Below are 27,287 nucleotides of genomic sequence, written 5' to 3' on the forward strand. Positions count from 1 at the left end.
GCCCCTAAATCAGTGACAGTTATTTCAAAAGTCCTTTTCCTCTGGTCACAAAGTGAATTCTCAGTTCTGAGCTGGGTGCCCACTGAACTGTGACTGTCCCATGTTCAGCGTTCCTTTGGAGGGATGAAAGACAACATGTAGTGTCTCCATTCACACTGCTATAACAAAAATACCGTGGGTGGGGTGATGAGGCAGCGGAGGTCTGTTTCTCGCTGTCCTGGAGTTCGTGAAGCCCGAGGCCAAGGCCCTGGCTGGTTTGGTGTCTGGTGAGAGCCTGTCTGTTCACCGATGGCCCTCTTCTCCGTGTCCTCACGTGGAGATCAGAGAGCTGGCCCTCCTGGGACTCCCACAAGGGCACCGGAGTGGAGCCCTCGTGACCTCATCCAATCCTAATTGCCTCCCAAGGCCCTGCCTCCTAATGCCATCACATGGGGAGCGTGGTTCCAATGTGCGGATTTTGGGGGACACAGGCAGGACATCCATAACATGTGAGTCAGGGGTATAACTCAACAGCAGAGCATTTGACTGCATGATACACCTGAGTTGCAGGTAGGTATGTTATTTTGTGCCTGTAAAGTTGTTTGCTTCTGTAGTAGGGGGTTGGCAAAATGGGTTACTAGATTCTGAGCGAAGGAACATTTAAAAGATTATGAAACATTAAAAAAATTTTCTTGTCATAGCAAAATAAATAGCAAAATTTACCATTTTAAACATTTTTAAGTGTGCAATTCTGTGGTACCATGTACATCCACATTGTTGGGCAGCCACCACCATCTGTCTCTAGAACATTCTCCTCATCCCACACTGATATATACCCATCAGACAGTTACTCCGCGTCCCCCCACCCCAGCCCCTGGCGGCTACCATTCTGCTTTCTGTCTCCATGGATCTGATGACTAAGTGCCTCATATAAGTGGAGCCATACAGTATTTGTCCTTTTGTATCTGGCTTATTTCACTTAACATGATGTCCTCAAGGTTTATCCATGTGGCAGCAGGTGTCAGAATTCCCTTCCTTTTTAAGGCCGTATAATAGTCCTTGGAGTGAATATACCACATTTTGTTTATCCATTCATTCATTGACAGAAAAGGATTTTTTTTAAAGGATAAGAATGTGGTTCCTAGAAATGTGCTGCATGAAGCCCAGTGGTGTGGCAGAGCAGATGGGCAGTCAGGAGCCCTGCTCTCTAATCCTGACTCAGGCTAATTAGCTGTGTGGCTTTTAATGAACCACTGGCTCTCTCTGAGCAATAGTGACTTCATCTGTAAAATGAATGGATGGGGTTGAAATTACAGATATTATGTAAATATTTTTTCTCCTCTTAAAGTCTCTTTTTGCCACTTAATTGTAAGTTTCTGGCTTTATGCAATTTGTGTTTAATGCTCACCATAGTTTGTCAATTATTTTGACAAAATGTTCCCCCTTTCCTCTCTAACCTAGCTATTTAGATCATTTACTCCCACCCCCACCCCCACCCAATTTAGATTGTGGTCCTTTCTAACAAAACTTAAGGGTTTTGTCTTAAGTTTTGTATTTAAATCCCCTTTTTATTACTAGAGATCTACCTGCCCAAATTCATTGTCCTCTTAATTATTGTTTAATTAACAGTTATTTCACATTCACTCAGAAATCGAGCAAAAATTCAGAAAGGATGTAAGACTGGAAGGCTGTTTTTTGATATTTTATTTCATGGCTATGCTAAGGAACTATGGGAAAATAATTTTTAAATTGGTATGTTAAAAAGACTAGCTTTAAAACATGAAACTTTCTCAAGTGGGTAACAGGAAGAGAGGTTAGTAGGAATAATGTATGTTACACATGTGTAAATCTTGATCTTTCTGTGGTTGGTGTTATCCCACCAGCGTTTTGGAAAGAGTACAGGAAGTGACTTGGCCCAATTTAGTTCTTGAATGAATTAAAATTCATTAGTTTGGGCTCCATGCATTGAGTTTTGGGTTGTGAACATTTGGAAATCAGTGGCGTTTCCTCTCTGAATTGCTTTCTGCTTAGACAGGGTTTAGTAAAACCAGCGGCTAAACCAAGGAAAATACTACCATTTTTAGAATAGAGGAGCCATACAGCTTCACAAATCAGTGTGTGACACAGGCACAGTGATTCAAACCCATGCACGGCAGGAAGGCCAAGCTTTTCAGCCTGTCCCCAGCATCTCCAAGTGATTTCCTTGGGGATGTGCCTAGGCGTGGCCGCTGCGGGGGTGCAGTGGTGTGCTTGTGAGCCCGTGTGCAGAGCGGTCTACCCTGGAATACGGCCCACCCCCTCCACCCTGCACCTCCTGGGCCTCTCACTGTGACCCAAGGGCTTCTCGTGGGCCCTAGGATGGGGCAGCCTGTTTCTTCACCTGCGCCTCCCTTCTCATTGCTCTGTGGTGGAGGCTGGCCTGCCTTCTCAGGTCTGGGCTGGCAGAATCAAGGGCTTTAGGTTATGGGCATGGTGGACTACCCTGTGGATGCACTTTCTGGAGCAGAAAGGCCTGCATATGGGCACTTGCAAAGTGGATTAGAGAGAAACAAACCTGCCCTTTTTGTATCTTTTTTTAATAGAAGGATTCAGGGTTAAATAATGGTGTCCTAAACTCATGGAAATAGTGCTCATAAGGGTAAAAACAAGTGAAGTGTGTGGTGTCCAGGCTCTGGTGTGCAGGCCGGTGCCACTCAGGAAAGCCCACATGGGCCCTGGCCTGCTCCCTGCACCCCCTGCTGTGTCGGGTTACCTGTGTGGCCTTGCTCACTTCATGAGGTGCTTTCTTAGATAATTTCTCAGGCAGGATTCTGGAATAACCAGCAGGCCAGCACCGTGTGATTCTGTTTTTCTTATCGAAAGGAAGCAGGCTGGGCTGGGCTCAGAACCTGGGGGTTTGGGAGGCCGTGCTTGCCTAATGGCGCTGCATCTGCAGATGTGGTCGGCCAGGAACAGCTTTGCAGGGTTCATTCACAGAGCGGGTAGAGGCATTAGGGCTGGATCCTATTCCAAGTTGAAGGGATTAATCACAGAGTGTCCAAAGTTTCTGGGCAGCCCTCTCATCAGAAGCCTCATATGGTTTGAGCACCCTGAGAAGGCAGGTGTAGACCCTGGGATTTCAGAAATATCAGAGCCCGTGCAAGAGGGCACTTGCTTCCCTGCAAGTGCTTCCCGGCTGGGTGAGACCAGGCTGGCCTCTCATGGTGCTTCCCTGCTGGCTGGGGCAGGGTGCTGGTGGAAGAGCTTCCCCTGGCAGGCCTGTGGCCTGGGGCCATGTGTAGGCAGTTCTAGCTCCCAGTCCGGCTGTGGCCACCTCAGTAGCCCTGGCCCCTGCTCCTGGCCTAGAGCTCACCAGCACAGTTTGGGAATGAGGTGGAGAAAGATGTTTTCTATTAATTTTGGAGTCCCTTTGTCACAGAAGAGACGTTGGGACTGCTTTCTTTAAAACACAGAATATGCCCACGTGCTTCCTAGTTAGGTCATAAACTTATGAGGCTGGACTGGTGTGTGCTACACTGTAGTCTTGTTTAGCTCCTGGGTCTGAATTTCCTTTGTCTGTTTCATTTCTTGAGTTACAACTGGGTGTTTGACTCTAGAGTCAGTGGGTAGGTATGCTTTTTGCCAGATCTTCCAGATTTAATAAAACCGTTCAGGTTGGGACATTTTGGTCCTTCTTGCCATTGTGCTATTTGACAGGATTTATTGTTTTATTTCTTGCCATCATGCAACTTGATGCAGGATCTCTTCATGACTTTGCATAAGCCCCACTCCCGGCCCTGGTGCAAGATTTTGCATGAGAACAAGCAAGTCTGTGTCTCCCTGAGTTTCTTTCTGGCAGGCCTGTGAGGCCTCCTTGTAATAACAGGACAAGGCGGGAGGAACTGATCGAGCCCTTGTCTGGAAGAGGAGTAACTCAGTGGACATTCCGTTGTAATTTAGCAGCCGGTTAATGGCCTCTTACTGGAAAACGTTACCAGACTCTGTGGTGAGTGTTGTTAGAAACCGAATTACTCTGTATATTTCCCCAGGGCCCTTTTCCCTCTCTCCCCCCAGTAGACACTGAACTGCAGGAAGTGGCACTGTGTTGCAATCATGGCTTCATTGTTTCTTGTATTGTTCATTTCATGTTTCAGAATTAAGTATCTTGCTTTTTATGGTACCAAAGACTTGGCAAGAGCCCAGGGGGTCACATGGGGATCACTGGGTTACGCTGGGTAGCCTGGCTTGTGCAAGGGGCAACTGTGAGCAGGCATCCAGCACTGTCAGCTTCACATGTAATTAGTCACTTGAGCCAAGCATCTCGCCATTGCCATGTCTCTACTCATGTCATTATTTCAAACAGCTGATCACTTTCTGGGTTGCGTGTAATCGCTCTCTCTGCAAAACCGTTGATAGGCCAGAGGTGAGAGAGTGTGAATTTCCAGTCTGCTGAGCTTGGGTAGAAACCTGGCTTTGCCATTTACTAGCTGTGTGACCTGGGATAATCCACTTACCCTCTCTGAGCCTCAGGAGTTTTACCTGTTAACAAATGGCAGCCTGGGCTCCCAGGGATGAGGGATCAATGAAATGGTGTGAGTGGATGCAGCTTACACAGTGCCTGGGACATGCTAATGACCCTCCTTGCCAAATGAAAAATAAAACAGCATCAGAATGCCCCTTGAAGGGTCCGAGTATGGGAACAGAGGGAGTGGGGGAAGAAAGGAGCTTAACCATTTGTTTCTTTTGACCTGGAGACAGTGTCCCCTGTCCCGCCACACGTGGAAGACAAAGTGTCTGTGGGTGGTGTCACCACACACCATTGGTGGTAGTACAGCCATGGGCTGGGCAGGCCCAGCGGCTCCCCTCTTCCCGCAGTCCCTGGGCTCTCTCTGATGGCTGGTTTCTGTTGGGGTAGAGAGCATATTGCCTCCAGCTGTATGGAGAGTCTTTATGGGAGGCTTGGCCTTCTTCCAGGGGACTCCACGCTGGGATGGCCACCGCATTCCATTTCCGGGCCATGTTTTCAGCCCCTCTCCTTGCTAGGGCTCTGCGTCCTTTCTGAAGTAAATGAAATAATTGTCACCAGCCTCCCACTGAACTCCTTCGGCTGCGGCCCCTCTTCCTCATGTGCATGGAGGAAGTCTGCTGGGGCACTTGGCATCCAGAGCCTGGATTTTTGAGGCCTGCCGCATTACTGAGACTTCCCTTCTGCGCCCCAGTCTGGACGGCACTGCAGGCCTGGCCCGGCCCGGCCCAGCCCACGGCAGCCCTGGGGAAGTGGCCAGTGCGCTCGGCTGCTCCCACACGCCTGGCACGCACTGATGCCGCTGTGGTTTGCTTCTCTCTCTCCTCCCTGTCTAGAGTACAAGAAGAAGTACGGGGAGGAACACGGCTCCTGCCAGGCTGGCACTGCAGGCTTCTTCACCCAGGTGGGTGCCGGCTGTGGGGCATGTCTGTTCTCTTGCTACTGTTCATGTCCTCTGATTTTGAGAGCTCCTTGAGGTGGGTCTTCCGATGCCCCCGCACACTTGAGCCTCAAGTGAGGGGATGCTCGTCCTCACATCCAGGAAAGTTATTGGACCTGGGAGGTGGGGGACGCCTGCTGGCCAGAGACCACGGAGCAGGTGTCTGGCTCATTTGGAGGATCCTCCAATTTGGGCGGTCTCTCTAGGAGTCAGTGCGACTCGGGGGCCCACGGAAGACGCTGATTGAAGGGGATGCAAGTGACACAACGCTCAGCGATGTTTGTGTCTCGTCATGGTTAGCTCATTCCTGACCCCGCGCTTCCCTGAGTGGAGAGACTTGGCTTTTTGCTCGGCTCCAGCCAGCCCTTCCCCAGATGAAGAGGGACTGCAGACTCGGTGCTGTGGACCTTGATCTTTGGCCGGTGGTCCGTTTTTCAGGACTGTTTCCTTATGTGACTCTTCCCCGCTGGGCTTGCTTTCCCTCTCAGCTCCTCATTTCTCAGGCCCCGCTGTGATGGTCTGCCATGGTCAGAGTCCTCTGGTGCGTCCTTAAGTAGCACCATCATCCATCCAGGTGCTCAGTACAAAACAAGAAGTACCTTTTACTTTATTTCTAAATCATCTGTAGTCCTGCTGCTCTAACCCCAGAACATCCCAAACATGATGGCTTTAGTTATCACCACCATTACCCTTAGAGAAAATCCCCTGTCATCACCAGGAGGTCCACTGGCCCTCAGTCATTCTCTCTGCATCCATTTTTTAAAAATTACAGTAAAATACATGAACACAAAATTCCCCACTTTAACCATTTTGATGCAGATGATCCAGTGGTGGCCAGCACAGAGCTGTGCAATCGTTGCCTTGCTCTAGTTTCAGAATGTCTCCTCCATTCCCTGGTGTGCATCTGCTTTTGACCCCCACTCCAGGTGTTCTGTGCACCAGCCCGAGGCGTCTTTCAAAACCGGACCCAGCCATTCTGACCTTATGGTGTCCCAGCACATGGTAGATTAAAATCCAAACTCTGTGCCTCGGCCTGTGGGCCTGACTTCTGACACCCACCCCTGGCCCCTTGCTCCAGGATGATGGAGAGCTGCAGGGGAACGAGACCCTGAGGAGGAGACCAGACTGCTGCCACCCGCTGGTCTCCGGAGATTTCTGAAGGGTATCCCTTCTGATCGGGAGCAAACTGCCCACCTTCATGGCTGAAACTGCTCTGCAAATTCAGGGAAAACAGGCAGTGACTACGTAGTGTCCAGTCCAGAAAGCAAAATGGTAAAAGTAGAAAAGTCAAAAGCTTTTTTACCCTTCGTTCTCAAGCCAGTAAATGAGGTGTAGCCCTCCGGGCCCCCATTCCTTACCCTCAGTGATTCTGTGTCCATTCACTGTCACTTTTGTGGCACTTTAATGACAGTGTACACAGAGCTACCGGCTAGGCCGTGTGGATGGCACCACTGTTCCCAGCTGTTCAGGCCCCAAATGGAAGAGATTCTTCTCTTGCTCTCCTTCACCCAAGCCATCAGCAAGTCCCCTCCTGTGCCCTCAACACTTGTCATGAGGACACCCATTTCTACCTCCCTCCATTGCCAGCCACACATATAAGGTGCAGCTATCTTGCTCCTGGCCCACTGCAGGCCCTCCTGACTTCCATCCTGCCTCCTGACAATCTATTCCCACACCAACTTTTAGAAACAGAAAACACTCTGATCTCCTTTGCTCAGAATTTTCTGGTGTCTTCTCATTCCACTGATAATGAAATCCAGGCTCTGCACAACCTCCTGGGCCTTCTGACCCCTCCAGCCTCACCTGTTACCTGGCCTCCCCCAAATCCTTGCCTCCAGCTCCATAGACTTTTGGCTGCTGCTGGAACATACCAGACTCTTAACAACACTGTACCGGAAGCCTCCACACATGGCATTTTGTGCACAAGAGAGTCACGTAGGAGAGGAATTGCTGGGTCAAAAGCTATCCAAAATTTGAATTTTTATGCCTGCTGGCAAATTGCACCCCAGAAGGGCTTACCAAGTGACCCTCCTCCCGAGTTGTGTCATTGTTGTCCCTACATTCTCTCGCTGACACTTGAAATTCTTGTTAAAAAAAAAAGATACCTCATTTTGTTTTAATGTCCCTTTACCTGATTACTAGGGCAGTTCAGTATCCTTTTCAAATATTGGCCATTTGTATTTACTTTTCTGAAAATTGCCTATTTATGTTCTTGGTCCATTATCCTGTTTTTTTTTGTGTGTGTGTCTGGTTTTGTTTTTTTGCTTTACTGATTTTGAGGAACTTATATTTTCAACACTAATCTCTTATTTCTTATATATTTTGCAAATGTTTTTATCAGTCTTTTATTTATGGAATCTTTATCATTCTGCCATTAAACAATCACATTTTGTGGAATCTGTCTTTTCCTTTCTAGATTCTACACTTCTCAGGGAGGCCATCTCCATCCTAAGAACATGAAATAACCACCTATATTTTCTTCTGATACTTTCATAGGTTTCAAAAAATATTTCTCTCTTTAATACATCTTGGATTTATTTTTGCAAGCATCACATGGTAGCAATGAACTCTGTGGTCTTCCTAAATGTATACATTTCTGATCTTGGTCTGCTGAACAATTCCTCCTATCCTCATTGATTTGAGATACCATCCTGCCCTATGCCAAGTTCACTCTCTTCTTCCACTTCAATAAGCATTTGGATCGTGAAACTCTATGGCTGTCGTTCCTCCAGTAAGGTCTAGTAAGTATGACCTGACCCAGTAGGCAGCAGAGAGTCACTGGACGTTTGCATGCAGGTGACAGGCATGGTGGACAGCGGTGTTGTAAGAGGCTGCTTGGGCTTGGCATGTCCAAGGGTTGGGAATGGGAGGTCCTGGAGGGAGGCCAGGTGGGAGGCCACTGTGATGCAGTCCAGCCACAAAGCAACATGGAAGGCTAGGGTGATACTTAAGGAATGGAAATGATTAGGGGGATTGAAGAGTGAAGCCGCCCCTGTGGCTGGGGTACAGACTGTGAAGTAGAGGAAGGAGGTTTTGAGGGTTCTGGAGATCAGTGGTGTCCCAGAGGAAAGAGGGCTGCTGAGGAGGAATTGCTGGGTCTGCTTTGGATGTGTGTGTTGGTCAGTGATGGATGGGATGCTCATAGATGTTTTTAGAAGTATTTGTGTACCGAGACCAGACCCTCATCTGGTTAGAAACTCTGCTTGGCTGTTGCTGGCAACTCACAGGGGGACTGGCTGTGGTTAGCACGAGGCAGGGGAAGGATACCTCCTTTAGATGGCGGGAGGAGGAAAAGGAGATGCATTGCAGAAATGAGACTTCATCAGAGATGTTGATGGAAAACTAAGGGAGAGAAAGAGCCCCCAGGGAGAGGGGTGTCACTGGAGTCCCACCAGCTAGAAGTCAGGGATGACAAGGGCATTGCAGTCGAGGAAGGAGGGCTTCGTGGGAGGAGCAGGACAGCAGGAGTGTGGAGGGGGCGCCCAGGTGGCTGTGACCGGAGGCATGAGAGGACCTGCTGAAACTCCGGGCTCTGGGATCCAGAGCCCAAGGTAGCTGTAGGGTCTCTGCATGTGGTGGCTGGGTGAGCAGCAGCCGGCCGTGGTGGGCGTGTAGCTGTGGGGGGCTCAGCCCTGCAATCCGCCTGCTCTCTCCCTGCTGCCCTGGGCTTGGCTCCCTAAAGGGGGCCTTTGGGCTTGCTGCCTCTTTTTTTCTGGAACTTCAGCTTTTAGAGGCTGAGCAGGAACAGTGGCTGTTCTTACACCAGGCAGCTCTGTGCCCCCTGCTGACATTGCGTCTGAGCTCGCCTCTGCTGTGGGCTGGGCTGCCCCACGCAGGGCAAGCAGCTGCCTCCCCAGCTGGATGTGCTCTGTGGCCTTCCGGACATGGCCGTGTTGCCCCAGAATACTTTGGCCCAAGTGCCTGCTTGACCTGAAGGTCGATGACCCTGGGTTCCTGGAGCTGTTTGAGTCATGGATACCACGTGAGTTTTAGGCCCATATTGACCATAAGGGAGAACTTCCTGGGGGCTTTATTTTTGCAGCCTAGGATAACAGAGAGAGAGACTTCTGAGCATCAAGAAAAGACATGGGCCAGCCCAGCCAGTGCGGGAGCACCACCGAGGGAGCCTGGGGACATCTGGGCGGAAGTCAGCTTGGTAGAGGTGTCTATCACAGATCCCGAGCACTCTTCTGCACCCCCTTGTCCAGTTTACAGGGCTTCACTCTGGCACACCCAGACACGCCGTACCTCTGCAGGTTCTGCTAATAATGCACGTAGGGAGAAGGCCCATCCTGCTCAATGATGGGCTCCTGCACACATGATTTAGGCAGTGGTGGCTTTTGGCTTGTAGAGGAGCTCGGCATCTCTCTGTGGCATTTGCTTTGGCTGTTCTTGGGTGGTGGGGCCTAAGCATTGATGAAATGTTTGTGGCACTTGTGAACAGAACTTGAAGGGCACAGACATCATCCATAGTAAATTTAAAAAGTCAAATATGAGGGATTCCAGGAAGGCACTGTTTCCCTGCTCCCCGCCCCAGGGATCTCGGGCCTGGCCTTGGTTCCTCTGGTTTGAGCTGAAGGGAGGGAAGGGACATGAGCACTAAGAGATGGGGCAAGAGAAACAAGAGCTGTAGGTCTTAAAGGATTTTGAGGAGAGGGATTACCTTATTCTCTTTGTAATATTTGAGAGAGCAGATGCAGCATTATGCTTGACATACACTTTTCAACTTCTATCCTGGATTAATCTACATCATTAGAAAGCAACGGGTCCACCGTCTGTTGTCCCAGAGAGCCTTAAAGCCTCTCGATACTCAAGACACTGGCTTATGAAGGGCCACAGGTGGAGAAAGCTGTCCACTGTGTGCACAGCTGCTAGCGAAGACATTGCTCACCGTGTTCTTCCGTACCTTTGTGTTTGGACTCTGATTACAAATTCCTTTCTGAACTCAAGGGCAAAAGAAAAGTTTCCCTTTCTGATGACCTGATCAGGGTCTGTCTCATACCCTGTCTACAACTGGCACAGTCCCTTACACAGAACAGAGGGGCACAAAGGGAATGAGTGGATGAGTGAATGCACCATCTGAGTTTCCCAGAGATGAGTCCTGAGTGCAGAAAGTGATATATTTATAGGACAGTGACATTCCTGCCCTTGAGGTGGCCAGGGCCTCAGGCTCCTAAAGTGAAGTCCCTCTTGGTCCATTCCTTCTTGAGCTAAGAGCAGACCATTCCGGAAGGACTGGTGGCATGTCTCCCATCTGTGTCCACCCCTGCGCTTCAAGGTCCTTCCCCAAAGTGACTGTAGAACACGCTGGAAGCACCCCCCAGGCCCCTGCTCTCACCCACCACACCCACCCACCCACTCGCTCTCCTCTCCCTGATTTTTCTCTTTAGATGGTTCTGGCTTTTTTGTTCATTGGCTGTCTGAGAATTCAATGTGACTTTATGAGTTGCCATCAGAAAATCAGAATCCTTGCATCAGGCTCTAGCCTCCAGGGACTTGTTGGAAACCAGCGTCTGACAGTGGTGAGGCCCACTCTGCAGAGAGAGGTCAGCTGCCAAAGCTGTCTCCAAGATGAAGAGTCTGAGGGGGCTCACAGGCCAGGGAGGGGTGGGTGTATTTCAACGATGAGGGGCATGACCCACATATGCCGTCACTCTGGGAGCCCGGACGGCCTCTACCTTCTGGCATTTTGTGCAGCTGAGGTGTTTTCTTCTAAAATTGTCTCTATTTTAACCCCTTTGGATAGCACTTTTTCTGAATTATTTTGTACATTTCCATGTTGTTTTATCCTGGGAATGTTGTACAAAGGGACTTGATTGATCTGTGTATCTAGTTTTAGCTTTTCATACCTAATAGTAGATGCTTAATGAATATTGTAGAGTGAAAAATTGATGATTTTGTTAGAAAAAAATTTTTTTGTTGTGTAGATACTTTAGAAAATATGGATAATCAAGGAGAAGGGATTCGCTGTGGTGGAAAGAAGGGATGAGGGACATCTGTGGGTACAGGAGGCGATGGGTGCCTGCTCACCACCGTGCATTCCACATGGCACATGCTCCATTTTGTTGCTTGTACGGTGTCCTTCCAGGAGCACATTTTGCATTTTCTAAGGTGATTTCTTTGTTAGGGTCAAATCATTGTTCTAGAATTTTGAAAGCCACAAAGAAACCTTAGAGATAGAATAAAAGAGAGATTCCTGAGGTCTTGTCACCCAGTGGGACAATCCACAAAGGTTTTAGGGCTTATCCATCTGGTCCTTGTCTGTATGTGTGTGTCTTTTATAAAACTTCATCTTGCATACATATTGTAGGCATCTCCTTTTTAACTCACAGCACTTCATGGCTATGTCTCAGTGCTGTTAGATCTTCTATGGATGTGTAAAGCTGTGGAATTCTGTTGATTTAGAATCCCTCTTGCTGAACCCCTTGCTCAGATCGCTTCCAACTTTGACTAGCACAGTTATGATGCCTCTCCTATGGGCAAAACCATGCAGGTGTCCGGTTGATGCCAGTAGGTAGCTGAATCAGTTCTGATCCCTTGTATTATTACTATTGGTTGTTAGGTGGATTTGTGGCACAAACCTCTCAGGCTTGTCAAGGGTGCAGGACCATTTGCCCTTCACCTGAATGTTGACGACACCATGTCTGTGTTTTTGGGTCTGTTTTTAATAGTAGTGCTGTCTCTTGCTGTCTGTGGCTTCTTCTCTTTCCAGTCTGTGTCCTTCCCTTTGCGGTCCTCTCTATGCTCTTGATTTTGTTCTTCTGAGTTCTCAGCAGGCCACAATGGCCAGAGAACCAAGTGGAGAACCATTCCTGAGATGAGATTCCTGAGGGAGGACCAGCGGGATCTTCTGGAGCGTCAGCGGTGGTCTTTGCGAAGCTGCGTTAGGTCCCTGCTCTTCTCTTGCTCCGTGTGGGGAAGGCAGGGCTGCCAGATGGCGGGGCTGGAAGCCAGGCTGAGTGAGGAGGTGGTGTCTTTCCACGAGCAATATTCCCTGGGATTTTGTGAATTAGGACTTTGTCACATCTTTGCCATTTCCTTGTTTGATCATGGTGCAAAGTGGGGAAATACATGCAGCCTCATCCATGGATGGGATGGGACCTGGTGGGGTGCCCATTCTGTCACTCGCTCAGGTCTCCATCTTTATTTAGTGCTTAGCTGAAGAAAGTCCTCAGTGAGGTGTCTGTGGTTTGATTATGAGTCCTTTGTTGCGGCTCTCATGGGGCCACCTCCCCTGCCGCCGCCACCCAGTTAACCTTTGGGCTTCTCTTCTGCAGGAGCTAGTGGTCATGGGAGCCCCAGGGTCGTTTTATTGGGCTGGGACTGTCAAAGTGCTGAACCTTACAGACAACACCTATTTCAAACTGAATGACGATGTGATCATGAACAGGCGGTACACTTATCTGGGTGAGTAGCTCAGGGAGGTGACAGGTAAGAAAGGGGAGCCGTTACTCCCAAGCTCATCAACAGTTGCTTTACTGGTAGAAAGAAGAGTCTGTTCGCTTTTACATCTGTTGCTTTGATTATGTACACTTTCAACCAGGGCACCCTAACATCGACGAGAGGACTGAATTAAAACTGTGACATAATTCAAATGCTGCCAGTTGAACCTCCTAGGAAGCAAACATGTTGTTTTCTTCTTTTAGCAGTTACTCAAGTTCAGATGGTCAGATAGAAAATGAGTGGTTTCCATGGTTTTCCTTTGGGTGAGGTCTCTGCTTCCTGCTTGCAAATGGAAATAATAAGAACCAAAATTAGCATGGCAGATAGCATGAAGTTTAGTTAAGGCTTAGTAAAATTTCTCAGCCCTTTTAATATTATAGGAGGAGGATGGACACAATGTAAGTTAGCCACCAGGCAGAAATGACGTGCGGTCAAGACAAAGAACAGAGACAGGTTGTCTTTGCCTCTATATGTGGCAGGACACATGGCTCCTTAAAGCATGCGCTAAGTGCCGTGATTCTGGACTGAAATGAAGCTGAATTTAGGAAGGCCTAATGACGAGAAAGCAATGTTCTTTCTCATCATTACATGCCACTTCAATCCAGGGGAGCCCCTGACCCCCTTGTTGCATGGAGACTCACTCATGGGGTGGTAATAGGGAGTCAGACTACCCCTTCTCTTCTCTACAGGTGTTCTGCCCACTAACATGGACTTGGGTCCTTGTGCCTGGAGCCTCTGGGGTGTTCGCTGCTCTGCACGCCCAACTCCTAATGCCGTCATTTATTGAGTACTTACTCTGTGCCAGCCTCTGCATATTATTTAACTCCTGAAACAACCTCATGAGGCACCTATTTTGATTACCCACATTTTATAGGTAAAGACACTGAGGTACAAAGAAGTTAATATGACTTGCCAGTGTCCCATGGTTTGTAAATAGACAAGGAGTTTAAACCCGTGGTTTCTGAGCCCAGAGTCTAAATAAATGCTGAGCTGCCTGTGCCTGCCATGGAGACGGCACTGACCACTGGTACAGACCCCTCACTAGGCAGGGGTCCCTTGGAGGTGGGGGTTTGTCTGATGTTCCAGGACTGGGTACACTGTCTGGTGCACGGTAGGACTTGGCATGTGTCGACTCCATCAGTGAATGCAGAGAAGGCAGAGCAGAGAGCCCAGTTTGGGTGTGGCTGTAGGGTCTGGGATCAGTCCTTTGAACCACAGGGCATGTGGCTCCCCTTGCACACAAACACAGGCACTTACTGCTGCCAGGATTACTGGGTACATGGGCTTTGACCACACTCCGACTGCTCCTCGGTGATGCGAGCCTCTGGTCTGAGAGAAATCAGCCACCCGGTGGATAAGATCTGATCGCAGTACAGTGTTATCACAACACCCAAGTGGCTTGTGATCACAGCGTTAGGGGTGGAGGCGATGACAAGATCTGGAGGATGTGGAGCCTGACAGGGCTCTTCTGGCTAGAGGAGTGCCCCCAGCCTGCCAGCGAGGCTCCTAGAAGGCAGGTGACATTCACACTGAGCTCAAAAAACTTGCACCTTTGTTTCCAGACTCCTCTTGCATCCAGTCTTTGCTCCCACCCATCATCAGCTCCTCTGGCTTTTGGGACAATTGGCATAATGATTAACAGTGGGGGCTTTGGAGCTGTGCAGACTGGATTTGAATCCTGCTGTGTGATATTGGGCATGTTGCTTAAGCATGTTTAGTCTCAGTTGCCACATCTATAAAGTGGAGGAAATAATCACACCTTCCTCAGAGTTCTGAGAAGCAAAGAGACAATGGCATCCAAAGGCATGGGTGAGGACGTTTATAGCAGCTTTATTTGTGACACCTGGAAACAACCTGCGTGCCCGGCGGTAGGAGAGTGAAGTACAGCAGACCATGACTCATCATATAAAGAAACCACTACCTTCTACTCAGCAGGTGGTGAATGTCACAGGTGTCACGCTGAGGGAGGCTGGAGAGTCTGCAAACCTAATGCGTAGTGATGGGATCAGAATGGTGGCTCCCTTGGTGGGTGCTGGCCAGGAGGGGGGATGAGGGAGCCTAGCGTATAGGTCCATGCTCACATCACTGGGTGGTGATTGCACGGTTATGGACATGTGTTCACATTCTCCGAGTTCTATCTACACTTCAGATGTGCATGCTTTATGAAAATTACATCTCAAAAAGTAAAGACATATAGAGTATCTAGCTCAGGACCTGTTGTAAGGTGGATGCTCAGAAAGCTCTTTCCTGCCCAAGGTCTTTGTGGGCTGAGCCATTTCTGCATGGGGAGACTGACAGCTGCCATTCGTACCCTGGTGATTTGTGATCCAGGAGTAACTGTATTATAATTGCCCCAACAGGGGTGCTTGAGAAACTGTCCTCTGATGTGTCTTTTTCCTCCCTGTCCTTCTTTCTCAACCCCGCCCTTGACTACCTCCCATCCTCACAGGCTATGCAGTCACGGCCGGCCACTTCTCTCACCTGTCCACCACCGATGTGGTAGGCGGCGCCCCTCAGGACGATGGCATCGGGAAGGTGAGGAGAAAGGTCTGGAACACCATGGGGTCAAACGGAAGGGGGGTGGGCATGCTTCCCTGTTCTGGAGGTCTGTCCCCTCTCTCTGAACTGCACGTCCTGGGGGGCTGGCAGGCAAGTGACGAGGGCCCTCTGCCTGTCTCCTTCCACTGCTTCTGAGGGTTTCCCTTGAAAGCTGCATTGGAGGGTGAGCCCTGCTCCTAGGAGCTCCCTGCATACCTCCTCTGAGGGCCTGTTTCACAGACGACTATGTGATTATTCATACTTGTCCCGACATCCTGGGATCCTCCTGAGGAATGTGATCATGAACTCTCCACTCTCCTGATCTTTTCCCAAGTTGGACTTTGACTTAATGTAGCCTGGTCTAGTTCCAGATATCTTTGGGGTTCATTTTTCTATCTTTGGAACTAGATTCATATTTATTTTCCCCAATGTTTTAGAACCAAGACTGGTTCAGCCCAAAGGCTGGACTGGGAACACAGGGGTCACTTTCCCTAAGTACCCTCCCAGAGTACCGACAGGAGCCGCATCTAGGCCTGGCTGATTCCCTTGGGGAGTCGTGGCCTCCCCGGGCTCTGAAGCATGGAGGATATGCATTTCGTTCTTTTGCCCCAGGGCAGAGGAAATCCAGGTGAGCAGGTCCTAACACACTCCACAAGTCTTCTGATAGGAGAGTGAAGAGAGAAATGGCCATTGGACCTGAGCCCACAGCGGTGGACTTCGGATGGAGTCTGGGGCTTGGAGAAGTGGGGTCTGGATTCTGGGGAGGCCTGAATGGGCCAAGAGCCCTGTGAGTCAGAGCCATCAGCCAGGATGTCGGAATGATGAGCTGACCGGGCTTGACTGAGAGGTTCAGGGGTGTCATCTCCCTTGATCCCCAGAGCAGGAGTTGGGAGCCACAGCTCATGGGTCTGGAGTCCATGTGAGCATGTGCCTCCTGCCCCCAACACTGATGTCATGGAGAGAGGTTCTTTGAAAATGAGAGAAAAGGCCAGGGCACGGAGCTGTGGGGAGGTGTGCAGATGACTTAATAGCATCAAGAATGAGATAGGCCCTTCAGAGTCACGGAGTTCCTCTTCGTGGTGGAGGAAGAAGCTCCCAGAGCTGCCTGCCCCTGACGAAGTCTTCCAGGGAGGAGCCACTTGCCACCAGGCATCTCTAGTATTGATAAAAATGCTTCTGCCCCAGTGACAAAGTTGCTGACTGTTCCATGTCCCCAGGGACGGGTCTGGATGAACTTGACTCCCAAGGACCCCAGAATGGACCTCTGACCTTCAGGAATCTGGTGGCTGTTCGTTTCTGGTGTCAGGGCATGAATGCATTCATATTAGGATGGTGGCTCCTTACCCCACGGGAGGGTTCCCTACTCTGGTTCTCATGGAGTGCTTGTCCCTTAGGAGGCAACTTGAAAAAGAACTTCCATAGTCATATCGTTTGGGAATTTGGGAAGCTCTGCATCACTGATCCTCTCTGTGGGGAGACTCATGGTGAGAAGGTGCCTGTTAATGGCTCCAAAGAGTCCCATGACTCTGGAGTACATGTGAAGGAATCTAATGTTTAACACTGGCATCTTCCAACTAAACTCATACCCAAGCAGATCTCGTGGTTCTCATGTTCTGTGCAAGCAGTTTGTTGTCTAAAATGCCTTCATCCCTCTGTTTTGTGTCGTGATACCTGCTGAAGCTCTAACCGATAGGAATGAAGGACATATTTCAAGGAGGAAAATACTTTGTGCAAGAGCTGAATTGTTCACTGGTAATTTTTGTGCATGGCTTCTGCAAACAATGTGATCTGGGAGTGGAGGGGCTGACTCTGCCTCGGGATGGAAGGGAGCTGTCTTTGCTGATCTGGTGAAGCACAGCTATGCCAACTGGCTTATCTGGTTTATTATCTGCCCGCCTAGGTACTTGTGTGCCTGGTCGCCTGGAAGTAGGACTCATGGAAGGATGCTTATAAACATCTTGGGTCACTGCTTACACCTTAATTAGACTTTTTTTCATTCTACAGGTTTATATTTTTCGAGCTGACCGAAGATCAGGCACCTTAATTAAGATTTTTCAGGCATCAGGTAGAAAGGTGAGATTCTGGGTATTAGTGTCTTTTTGTTCTTTGAGAGATGTCTCCATGTGGGAATCAGCTTTTACCTTTTAGAAAGTTGGTTTAAAGGCCCCATCTATGTCCTGCATTTATATGGCAGTTCTGCACGTGGGTGCCTTTATCTTCTCAACACTGCTTATGACCTGCGGATCCGTGGAGTCCGTGCTTGCGGGACACATGCAACAAATTGAGGTCCTCCACGATCAGGTTACATGACCGAGTTTCCAACGGTTGTCTGTAGTTCAGATACTCATCAAAATTACTGCATACCACCTCTCCCAGTCTTACTCTGCCTTTCCGCCTCTCTGTTGCTCTCCATCTGTCTTTCTCTTGTACATACACAGCTATTCCTGCAGAGAGATCACACACAAACCTGTGATATACAACTGATAACTTTGAAAGGAGGCATGTAGGCAAATGGTTCTCTCTCTCCCTGTCTCACCAACCTGGCATGGCCGCCGCCTCCTGTCCTGAGCCCTCTACCACCAGTGCCACGGGGATGGTACACACACACACACACATACACATACACACCCCATTCAATTCCTTTTAGAACCTTGAAGTAGAAGTAGCTCACAAAGGCTGCCCTAGAATTAGTATTGGACAAGGTTTGTCTGCCTGTCATCTTTTCCTTCACCCTGTCCCTAATCTTCTCTCTGTGTCCTACAAATTTCCATCATGCTGCCATGTCTGAAGTTAAGCCAGGTAGAGATTTCCTTGATTAACGGGCATCATTTTTCTTGGGCCTCCAGTCATGCATTCTTAGAGGACCTTAGGGCGGTAGGATCATTGAGTGAGACTGGCTGCCCAAGGGGATTCAGGTTTAGGCTGGGAGGTGAAGGGGGTCATTTGGAGGCTTGTGTTGATGGAGGTCTTAGTGATAGGGGAAGAACCCTGGGACATGGGAGGGATTTTCTAGGAGACAGGAGGCTGTCAGAGGTGACTTAGCTTGCTACCTGCCTAAGAAAAGGGGGAGAAAATGATTGTTTCCTTTCTGGGTGGGCTACATGCCCCAACCCTTGTTCAGGTCCTGCTGTGAATCAGACCTGCTGTACACCAGCCTGGCACCATTGCATATTGTTCTGGTGGTAAATATTCTGCTTTCCAAAAATGCTGCCCACATGTAGAATTTTTTGCAATTTTAACAACCTTAATGTATAGACTTACTATATATGATTGTCATCATCTCTGCAATAAACATGCACCACCAAGCTCAGTTTTGTGAAGTTTTAAAACCCTGGGAAGAGCCCTGCATTCCCCAAGAACTGTGTTGCCTGTGTTATTTTAACATTTGCAAAACCCCAAAGCAATAACAGTGGAAAACGACTGTGAGCAATTCTGCAGAAAAGGTTTTCCAAGCACCCGTAATGTTAGAGGAGAAATAACTGAATGCCATTTGCAATAAAAAGAGTCCCAAAGAGCAAGTAGGGTGTGGATCCTTCTAAGCCTAACATTCTAGATCTTTCTTCAAAAAATAATAGATGGGTGCATGTGTCTGATGGGGGAAACCCAAGCCCCCACCTCCTTCAAGTGCACCTGGGCTTGAAAGCATGGAGCCAAATACTCTCCCCTGCTCTCAGCTCTCTTGGCCTGTAGCTGGCTATGACACCAGATGAGCTTAGGGACGTGATGGTTTGGCGCATGTATTTGTGAGGTGATCGCCACAGTAAGGCTAGTTCACACATCTGTCACCTCTCACAGCTACTCTTTTGTAAAGGACTCTTTGGAGTCATGTGGAGACAAAGCACAAGTAATCATGCCCTCTCTCCTTCACAAATACCTCCCGGGTTGGGTGATCACTTGCACAGCCATTCGTCTATAATGGGAATGGGGTCGCAGTCAGGCTTGGGGGAGTAGGTTTGGGACTGGGTCATGTGGATAGGTGAGCACCTGAGAAGCCCTTCCAGACTTCCCAGGGACTTGGGACGTGGCGGCCTGGGACTGCTGAGCTCACACATCTGTGATGACACGTTGACCTCCCAAGGAGGGTACTCCTGCCCACGGCCACCCCCAGCTCTGCGGGCAGCTCCCCGATTCCTGCAGGCGCTTCTTGCCCAGGCCTTGTGCCCTCCTGAGCTGCTGCCTCCTCCTCTGCTCACTGTCCCCCGTTTTCACATCTCCTAGCTTTACCCCTATCATTATCTTTCTGGTTTTGAAATAGACCTTTGCTCTCTTTATACGTCTTATTCTGCTTTTTGCCAGAAGAAATGAGAAGCCATCTGACTTCTCCATCATCTCACAGGGAGAGGACATGGCCCAGGTTTCAGAGGATGCCCGCCCTTAGCTCATAGCCCGGTGTCTGGAGCCACACATAAATATACAGAAGGGTTCTGAGTCGCTAACTGCTGCTCCACCTCTGCTCTTGTTCAGCCAGAATCTAGTCAGACAGCCCTGCCTCCTGGCATCACCGTAAGACAACAAACACCAGGTCTGGGGCTTATTGGTTGCTGTCCTTTGTAGAGCACAGCCAAGAAATCACCCGCGTGTGTGCAGTTCCGAGGTTCATACAGACACATGTCCCTGTATTTCCAGGCTGATGGGACAGCTCTGATCAAGGTGTGCTCACCCCACAGCATGTCGTTACCATATTGAATTAACTGAGTATGTGAAGTGTTTGTAGCTCACACTTAGATAGGAAACTTCACGTACAGGGATTTCTGATCGAACACTGATGAGGATGCCAAGTTAAATAGCCCATTGGAATGAAACGGATCGTTCCCCTGGGGCTCAGCCAGTGCGAACAGCCGGCAGCACTGGTCTCTGTGGCTTGCCCAGGGCTTGCCAGTTTCTGTCGCTGAGCTCTGGGTGGGAGATGCGCCAGGCCACAGAAGTAGTGGCTGGCAGCTTGGTCTCAGTGCCCCGGTCCTGATTCTAAACCTTCCCCATGCCCTTCTCCCTGGGAAATGGGTATGTATTTGGGGTGGGGGGTGGTGTGGGTAAAAGTAGTCTTGGTGTGTGGTTGGGGAAGGACTCCTCAGAGTTTTCCTCTCCCAGTGGTAGCTGCAGGAAATAGATTGGAGTGCCCCCACCTCTTTCAGACTCCCTGGTGTTAGCTGCCAACAGATTCCAATGGGGGAAGAAAATGCTTATTCACATCAGTAAAACCAGAGCCTTTTTATTTGAAAACATTTATTTATTTATTTATTTATTTATTTTTTGAGAGGGTATCTCTCATATTTATTGATCAAATGGTTGTTAACAACAATAAAATTCTGTATAGGGGAGTCAATGCTCAATGCACAATCACTAATCCATCTCAAGCCTAATTCTCGTCAGTCTCCAATCTTCTGAAGCATAACGAACAAGTTCTTACATTGTGAACAAATTCTTACATAGTGAATAAGTTCTTACATGGTGAACAGTACAAGGGCAGTCATCACAGAAACTTTCGGTTTTGATCACGCATTATGAACTGTAAACAATCAGGTCAAATATGAATATTCGTTTGATTTTTATACTTGATTTATATGTGGATCCCACATTTCTCCCTTTATTATTATTATTATTTTTATTTTTAATAAAATGCTGAAGTGGTACGTAGATGCAAGATAAAGGTAGAAAACATAGTGAAAACATTTATTTTATAAGGATAAGCTTTTCAGAGGTTGCGAACTGGCAGCCTTTGCAAAGGGCAGAGCCTACAGAAATTTTTGTTTGGCTTGCACAGTATGTTTTATTATTTTAAAATAGTAATTAGTTGCCAGCATTCTAAAAATAGGTACTTCAAGTAAAATTTTAGATTTTTCACTTCTCTTGAAAAATGGGAAGGTCAGCCTTCATGGCGCAGTTGCCCCTTGAGCTGGGTCTTTGGACTCCAGTTTGCCACAGCCCCCATCACTCCCTGTTGTTTCTTAGACACTGAAGCCACACATCACATGCCAGCTATACGCTTACTTGCACTGTTACTTGTTTCTTCTTACCCCTGTTGTATCACCTGCCTGGATCTCATTGGTGTTTGGGTTTGAGACCCCTGATTTGCAACATTAGGTACTGAATTAAGTTACAACTAAAGAAGAGCCAGTATGACCTATCTGTACGCCCTCGTCCCTTAAATAGTCTCATGAGTTATACCGTTTTCTGCCAGTTTAGCTCATGATCAATCTTTAGCTGTGCTCAGGACTGGCAATCTATTTCCCCACATAACATTTATTTTTATGCCTGCCTTGTGCTGTGAAATCTATATTCCTGCTTGCTTGGCCTTGTCAAATGTCTGATATACGAGGCACTCTTATTATGGTTGTGATTTGCAACCTCAACTTGCATTTTTCAAAACAGAACCTCATTCTCCGGGCACGGCCCATTTGTCTTCCACAGTCTGGCTCGAGGAAGGGGAACTCTGGGCCAATTAGCTCGGGGCTCACGCTGACTGGGGGCCCCGCATTGCTGCTAGAAGCCAGGGGCATGCGGCATGTCACTGTCCGCCTGAGCGTCCTGGTTGTCACCGCCTCTGAGGCATTGGGAGCTGCTGGGGTGAGGCAGAGCAGGGCCCCCACATGAGGGCGGACACTGAACGCTTTGTGCGACTCAACTTGGTTGCAGATGGGCTCTTACTTCGGCTCCTCCTTATGTGCAGTTGACCTGAACGCCGATGGCCTCTCTGATCTGCTTGTGGGGGCCCCCATGTTTTCTGAGATCAGGGACGAGGGGCAGGTCACCGTCTACATCAACAGAGGAAATGTGAGTACGGAGCTGGGCGGCTGTGCACGGGGGTGGGAGAGGGATGTCTGTATGGCGAGTAGTGACTGGGCACCTCTCTGGGCCATGCCCTGAACCACATCTCCCCAGGGAGGTGAATACACTGCCCGTCTTCAAAAACCTCCCTCCTGTGTTCCATTAGTGGAAGTTATGTGCAATGTTAGGACTGCAAACGTGCAGGAGTCAAGAAAAGTCTTAATGGCCGTGGTCTGAGAGCTTACTGTGTGCAGGAACTGTTCCTCCTGCTTTTGGTGAATGATTTCAGTGTGATGTCATATGGTGTCACAGTCCCCATCTTTCAGGTGAAAAAACTTAGGTCCAGAGATGTTCAGTAACCTGCCCCAAATCACACAGCTAAGAAGTGTTAGGACAGGGATCGAACCTGGCAGGCTGGCATGCTTCACCTGGGAGTGCACGCACGTCTGTCTGGGGAAGGAGAGAGGCCTTCTCAGAGGATATGATGGCTGGGAAGACTCTTGGGGTTAGGCAGGTTGGGAGCTGGGCAGGTGGACTGAGGTGTGAGGCAGCAGGACCACGGAGTTCAGTGAGGGGGCCGGGTGGGTGCCAGTGCAGTGGCCACGGCCGTAATCCTCATGTCCCTTATTCTGCAAGGGGATGTAATGGGGTCAGAAAGATGTCTCTGCCCCTCCGTAGCCCCTTGGGGGCGGGAAGACGGGAACAGCACCCCCGTGGAGGCAGGAAACCAGTGAGAAACTAGGGTCTTTTCAGTATATTCAAATTCCAATATTCAAGAGAGTTAATAAATTATTTTACCAGCATCCTTTTAGCTGACATGAAAAAATGCTTGTAAGACAAACAGTGAAAAAGCAGGATGTAAACTGTGTGTACAAACCACTTTTAAAAATATGTGAATTACATAGGGAATGTTCATAACAGATCACTGTGGGTGGTGCTTGGGTAAGAATTTAGTTTCATCGCTATCTAAATAGCATGTAATACTTATATTAAAAAAAAATCAGTAAAAGTGTACTTTTAAGCAGTGACCAAAATGCTGGCTATCCCACCTGGGAGGGACAGTGGTGTGGCGACAGTGGTGTGGCCTTCAGAGTAGGTGGGCAGATGCCAGAGAGGGAGTGCAGCCAGGGAACGTCCGAGCCCTTGGGAAGGTGGCTCTGGAACCTGTGAGGAAGGCACTTGCCGGCCCCTGTTGCAGCGACTCTTGGCACCTGCATATCCCTGATATTCCAGGAAGGGAGACAGGGCTGGCGCAAAGAGAAAAGGGGCCTCATGGCGCTGAGAGCAGACGTCGGTCGCTGCTGGCTGCTGCATCTGCGGGAGATCGGAATGTTTGCCTCGGTGTTAACTTGTCAGGGAGCGATGTGGCCGGCTCAACAGCGTGTCTAAATCAGGGCATGCAATCTTGTAGCTGGATAATTCCCCCAGACCTTCTCTGGGCACACTACACCCACACACCAACCCTGCCCCCAACCAGCGCTTCTTAGGACTGTGTTACCCTGAGGGCCACACTGTGCTTATTTCTGCTGACTTCATCCTGTTGGATGAGTGGTTGGAAGGCAGGGTGGAGGAGTGGAAACCATGAGGGCTTGGGCGTCAGAATGACCAGTGTTTGAGTCTTGGCTTTGCCACTTAGTGGCCTGTGTGATGTGGGCCAATAGCTTAAAGCTAGTGGCTCACTTTCCTCATCTGTAAAGTGGTAGAGTCATGAGGTCTTCCTTGGTGGGTCGTCGTGGGGTTACAGGAGGAGGTGAACGCAGGGTGCCTGGCACACACATGGAATCAGTGACTCCTCCTGCCACACTGAAAGGCAGAAATCAATGCACATTTGTGTTGTGGGGTGGGTGGGGTTTCATCTACTTAAGAAGTCATCACATCTTTATTGTTTCCAAGTTACAAGTTGTTTGTGTTTATAGTGAAAAAGAAGGTTCAGTTTATAACTGAAGCCAGACACTCCCTGGGATGGCTTGTGGGTGTACGATGGGCGAGGATACCCCTATACTGGGGTAGTGTTAGACATTCTGTGCCTCAAACCATCAGACTGCTGTTTAACGCTCTGATATTCCCATGTCAGTAATTTGGGGGCAGAGTGATTATCCTCAGATGGCTTTAGGGCCACCATACACCACTGACCTCTCCCTGTGTAGTTACTGTTTGCTCTGGAAATCCGCACCTGAGCCCATGTGATAATGAGCACAGCTGTTGTACCACCATTCAGACCCCCAGGCCAAAAACTATTGGGTATTGAATTTTCTGAACCATGACTCGGTCAAGGTTACTAATACATGTGCTTTGCAAACTGGTTTTATAAACTTGTGTCAAAAGGCACAGGAGAGAAAATGTAGAAGTGTGTATGGGGCCTTTGAAAACAACTTTGGGGGTAAATTTGCTGTAAGGAGGCTGAGCAGGTACTGTGGGGACAGGGAGGTAGGAAGGTTGGTTGGTTATGGTGCCAGGATGAGGGAGCAGTGGAGACATCAGCCAGCAAGGAGCCTCCTTCCCTCTAAAGGGATCCCAGGATGTTGGGGCCCTCAGCCCACATTTGGAAGGGACTTGCTGGCCACCGGTGAGAGAAGCTCAGGTGCCTGGGATCCTGCCTGGGTGCTTCCCGCTGATGGGTGTGCTCCGCTGACGTTGCCATCTCTGGTGTTTCTTTATTGTTTTGGGGGTTCTGGTTTTGTTTTGTTTTGTTTTCCATTTTTTCCCCCATCCTGTTTCCTAGGGAGCCCTCGAGGAGCAGCTGGCCTTGGCCGGGGATGGCTCCTACAATGCCCACTTTGGGGAGAGCATCGCCAGCCTGGGCGACCTTGACAACGATGGGTTCCCAGGTCAGTGAGCTGTACCTGCCTTCTCACTCTGTACTCACACGATGTGCAGCTGGACCCCTGCCCACCTGGAAGGCCCCTTGATGTGCCCTGGGAGAGAGGACACCAGTAGAGAAGACGTCTTCTGTGCAGCCTGTCAGGGCTGAGCTTGGAGCCCACTGCAGCTACACTTCCGTGGGGCACCTTGTCCTCAGCTCCGGGGTCTTTGCTGTGTGTTTTGGGGCGAGTGAACTTGGGACGGATCCACTGGGGCTTCCTGGAGCAGAGCAGTTTGCACCAGCTTCCCCAGCCACCACCCCTTCTTACCTCTGAGCCTCCCATGCCTCACATTCTGTGCTGTGTTGGCAGTGCCTTGAGTGGGGAGAGAATTAGATGTTCTCCTGGCTGACAGCGATGGTGGCTGGATGACCTTTGGATGTATAGGTGTAGGAGGGTGGGGCTGTGTGCGCCTGGTGTCTGGCCCTATTTGCCCAGTGGTGTCCTTCAGCACTGGTCTGCTGAGCACCTCCTCCATCACTGTACATGTGGTAGACAGGTACGACCACGGGAGCTGCATCGCTCACCAGGATGGCCGAGGTGGCAGACGGGCTGGGGCAGCGCCTGCCTTGGTGCAAGAACCCACGCAGCCCTTAGCCTGGGCCTCACTTCTGCAGGCACTGCCTTTGTTAGGAGCCCAGGGAGAAAAGGAAGGAAAGTCTGGGCTTTGTTCCTGGGGTTGTCAGGTCATGAGAATGACACTGACCTCTGTGTGCAGTGAGCGCCTCGTTGTGCCATCCCTCGCTCCCAGGCACAGGGTCGGCTTTCTCGCTTATGCATTAACCGCCATCTGTGGAATTCCGCTCCGACTGACATCCCGGCCCGTGGTTTACTAGATGGATCGGTGATTTTTCCTGGGAGGATGAGGAAAAACTTCTCTAGAACTAAACTCTGCTAAGCTTCCATGATACTCTTTCTACTTTTTCCTTTTTTTTTTTTGCTTAAAGAGTGTGTGCCCCGTTTAATGCTTGAACAATCAACAACCAAGAAATTTCTGGTCTGGAGGGACTCAGACAAGATGGCAACCACCCTTCTATTAAGAATTAGGAAAACCACCCTTCTATCCCCCCATGTGGCAGTTCTAACCCACGTCTGTTTTCCCTCCCTCAGATGTGGCCGTCGGCGCACCCAAGGAGGATGACTTCTCGGGGGCGGTCTATATCTACCATGGTGACGCTGGGGGGATAGTCCCTCAATACTCAATGGTAATTGGTGTGAAGTGACCTGGTTACTGTTGGTTCATACATTCATTCAATTCAGAGGAAAACACAGCATCATTCCTGCCTTCAGCCTTCCCACCATCCAGTGAAAGACAGGAACCATCAATATTGCTTACCAAATGCAAAACATACTGTAGACCCCCAAGTTGGGATGTGTTTTGCCCGCAGAAGATTAATGTCCAAATTCTCACCCAGAGTTAAAAGTGTTATTTGAGGAGAGGCTTCCACTTTCGTGTTTTGATTTTTCCTTTGTTACACATCTGTGCAACACCAGAGGACTGTGCTGTACAATATAATCTAGGGAGACAGTGGTCCACAGAGGAGGGGCCGGAAAGCTACCACAGGGCTGTTGTTGTGATTGGCTTTGTATCAGGAGCCCATCGAAGCTCTGGCCTTGTGCCCTGGGCTTGCGAACGTGGAAGTGGTGAGTTCTGTTTTTCGCCATATCAGCTTGGTGTTCAGTCTTGCTGATGTTGTCAAGCCCAGCCCATGGGGAAAAAGGAAGTCACTCTCAACAGAAGCACTGTCAGGATATTTGTGGTGTCTGTGTCTAGGGTGGCACAGACCTGTGTCTTTCTCCCAGTGCATCAGGGACAGAAAAGGGCTGAGCACGATGGGAGGGATTTCCAATCGGCAGATATTGACTGAGCGTTTATTATGTGTTTTCTGCTTCCTACTCATGCTCATGTTTCTTATCACAGAGAAGCTGCCCCATATATTGATTGCTAAGGAACACTTGATGCTAAGAACACTTCTCACTGAGTGTTCTTATATGTTCTGTAAAATGAAATCATAGTGAAGCATCAAAACCTGTCCATGTACTAAAGTCTCTAAAGAAAGGAGACTTTAGAAGTTGATCTTAAGAAGCGTACATAAGTGTAAGTTCAATTTGTACCTTCATGATTGTTCTTGCAGCACCTGCCCGTTAGCTGGTTGAGGGGGAGCTGTGTTGCCAGTAGAGTGTCGGGCTCTCGGCACAGCTCAGCTCCTAGAAGAGGCAGGTAGGGCTCAGGGCTGGTGAGGGGAGGGACCACTTC

General features: G+C 49.2%; 1 protein-coding gene across 3 annotated transcripts in view; it reads left to right on the top strand.

Moving 5' to 3' along the window:
- The window catches only part of ITGA9 (integrin subunit alpha 9), a 355,701-nt gene that overhangs the window by 31,654 nt on the left and 296,760 nt on the right, over positions 1-27,287 (top strand). For all 3 annotated transcript variants that reach the window (XR_012125479.1, XR_012125480.1, XM_073222610.1), the window contains exons 5-11: positions 5,320-5,387; positions 12,701-12,830; positions 15,316-15,401; positions 17,409-17,477; positions 22,038-22,175; positions 24,892-24,997; positions 26,141-26,235. Coding sequence is in view for 1 of the 3 variants with exons in the window: in XM_073222610.1 (XP_073078711.1) it covers positions 5,320-5,387; positions 12,701-12,830; positions 15,316-15,401; positions 17,409-17,477; positions 22,038-22,175; positions 24,892-24,997; positions 26,141-26,235 (692 nt within the window). In the remaining 2 variants the exon portion in view is untranslated. The remainder of the gene's footprint in view (positions 1-5,319; positions 5,388-12,700; positions 12,831-15,315; positions 15,402-17,408; positions 17,478-22,037; positions 22,176-24,891; positions 24,998-26,140; positions 26,236-27,287) is intronic.

This window comes from Manis javanica, chromosome 15, assembly GCF_040802235.1.
Source record: "Manis javanica isolate MJ-LG chromosome 15, MJ_LKY, whole genome shotgun sequence".
Taxonomy (NCBI): Eukaryota; Metazoa; Chordata; class Mammalia; order Pholidota; family Manidae; genus Manis; species Manis javanica.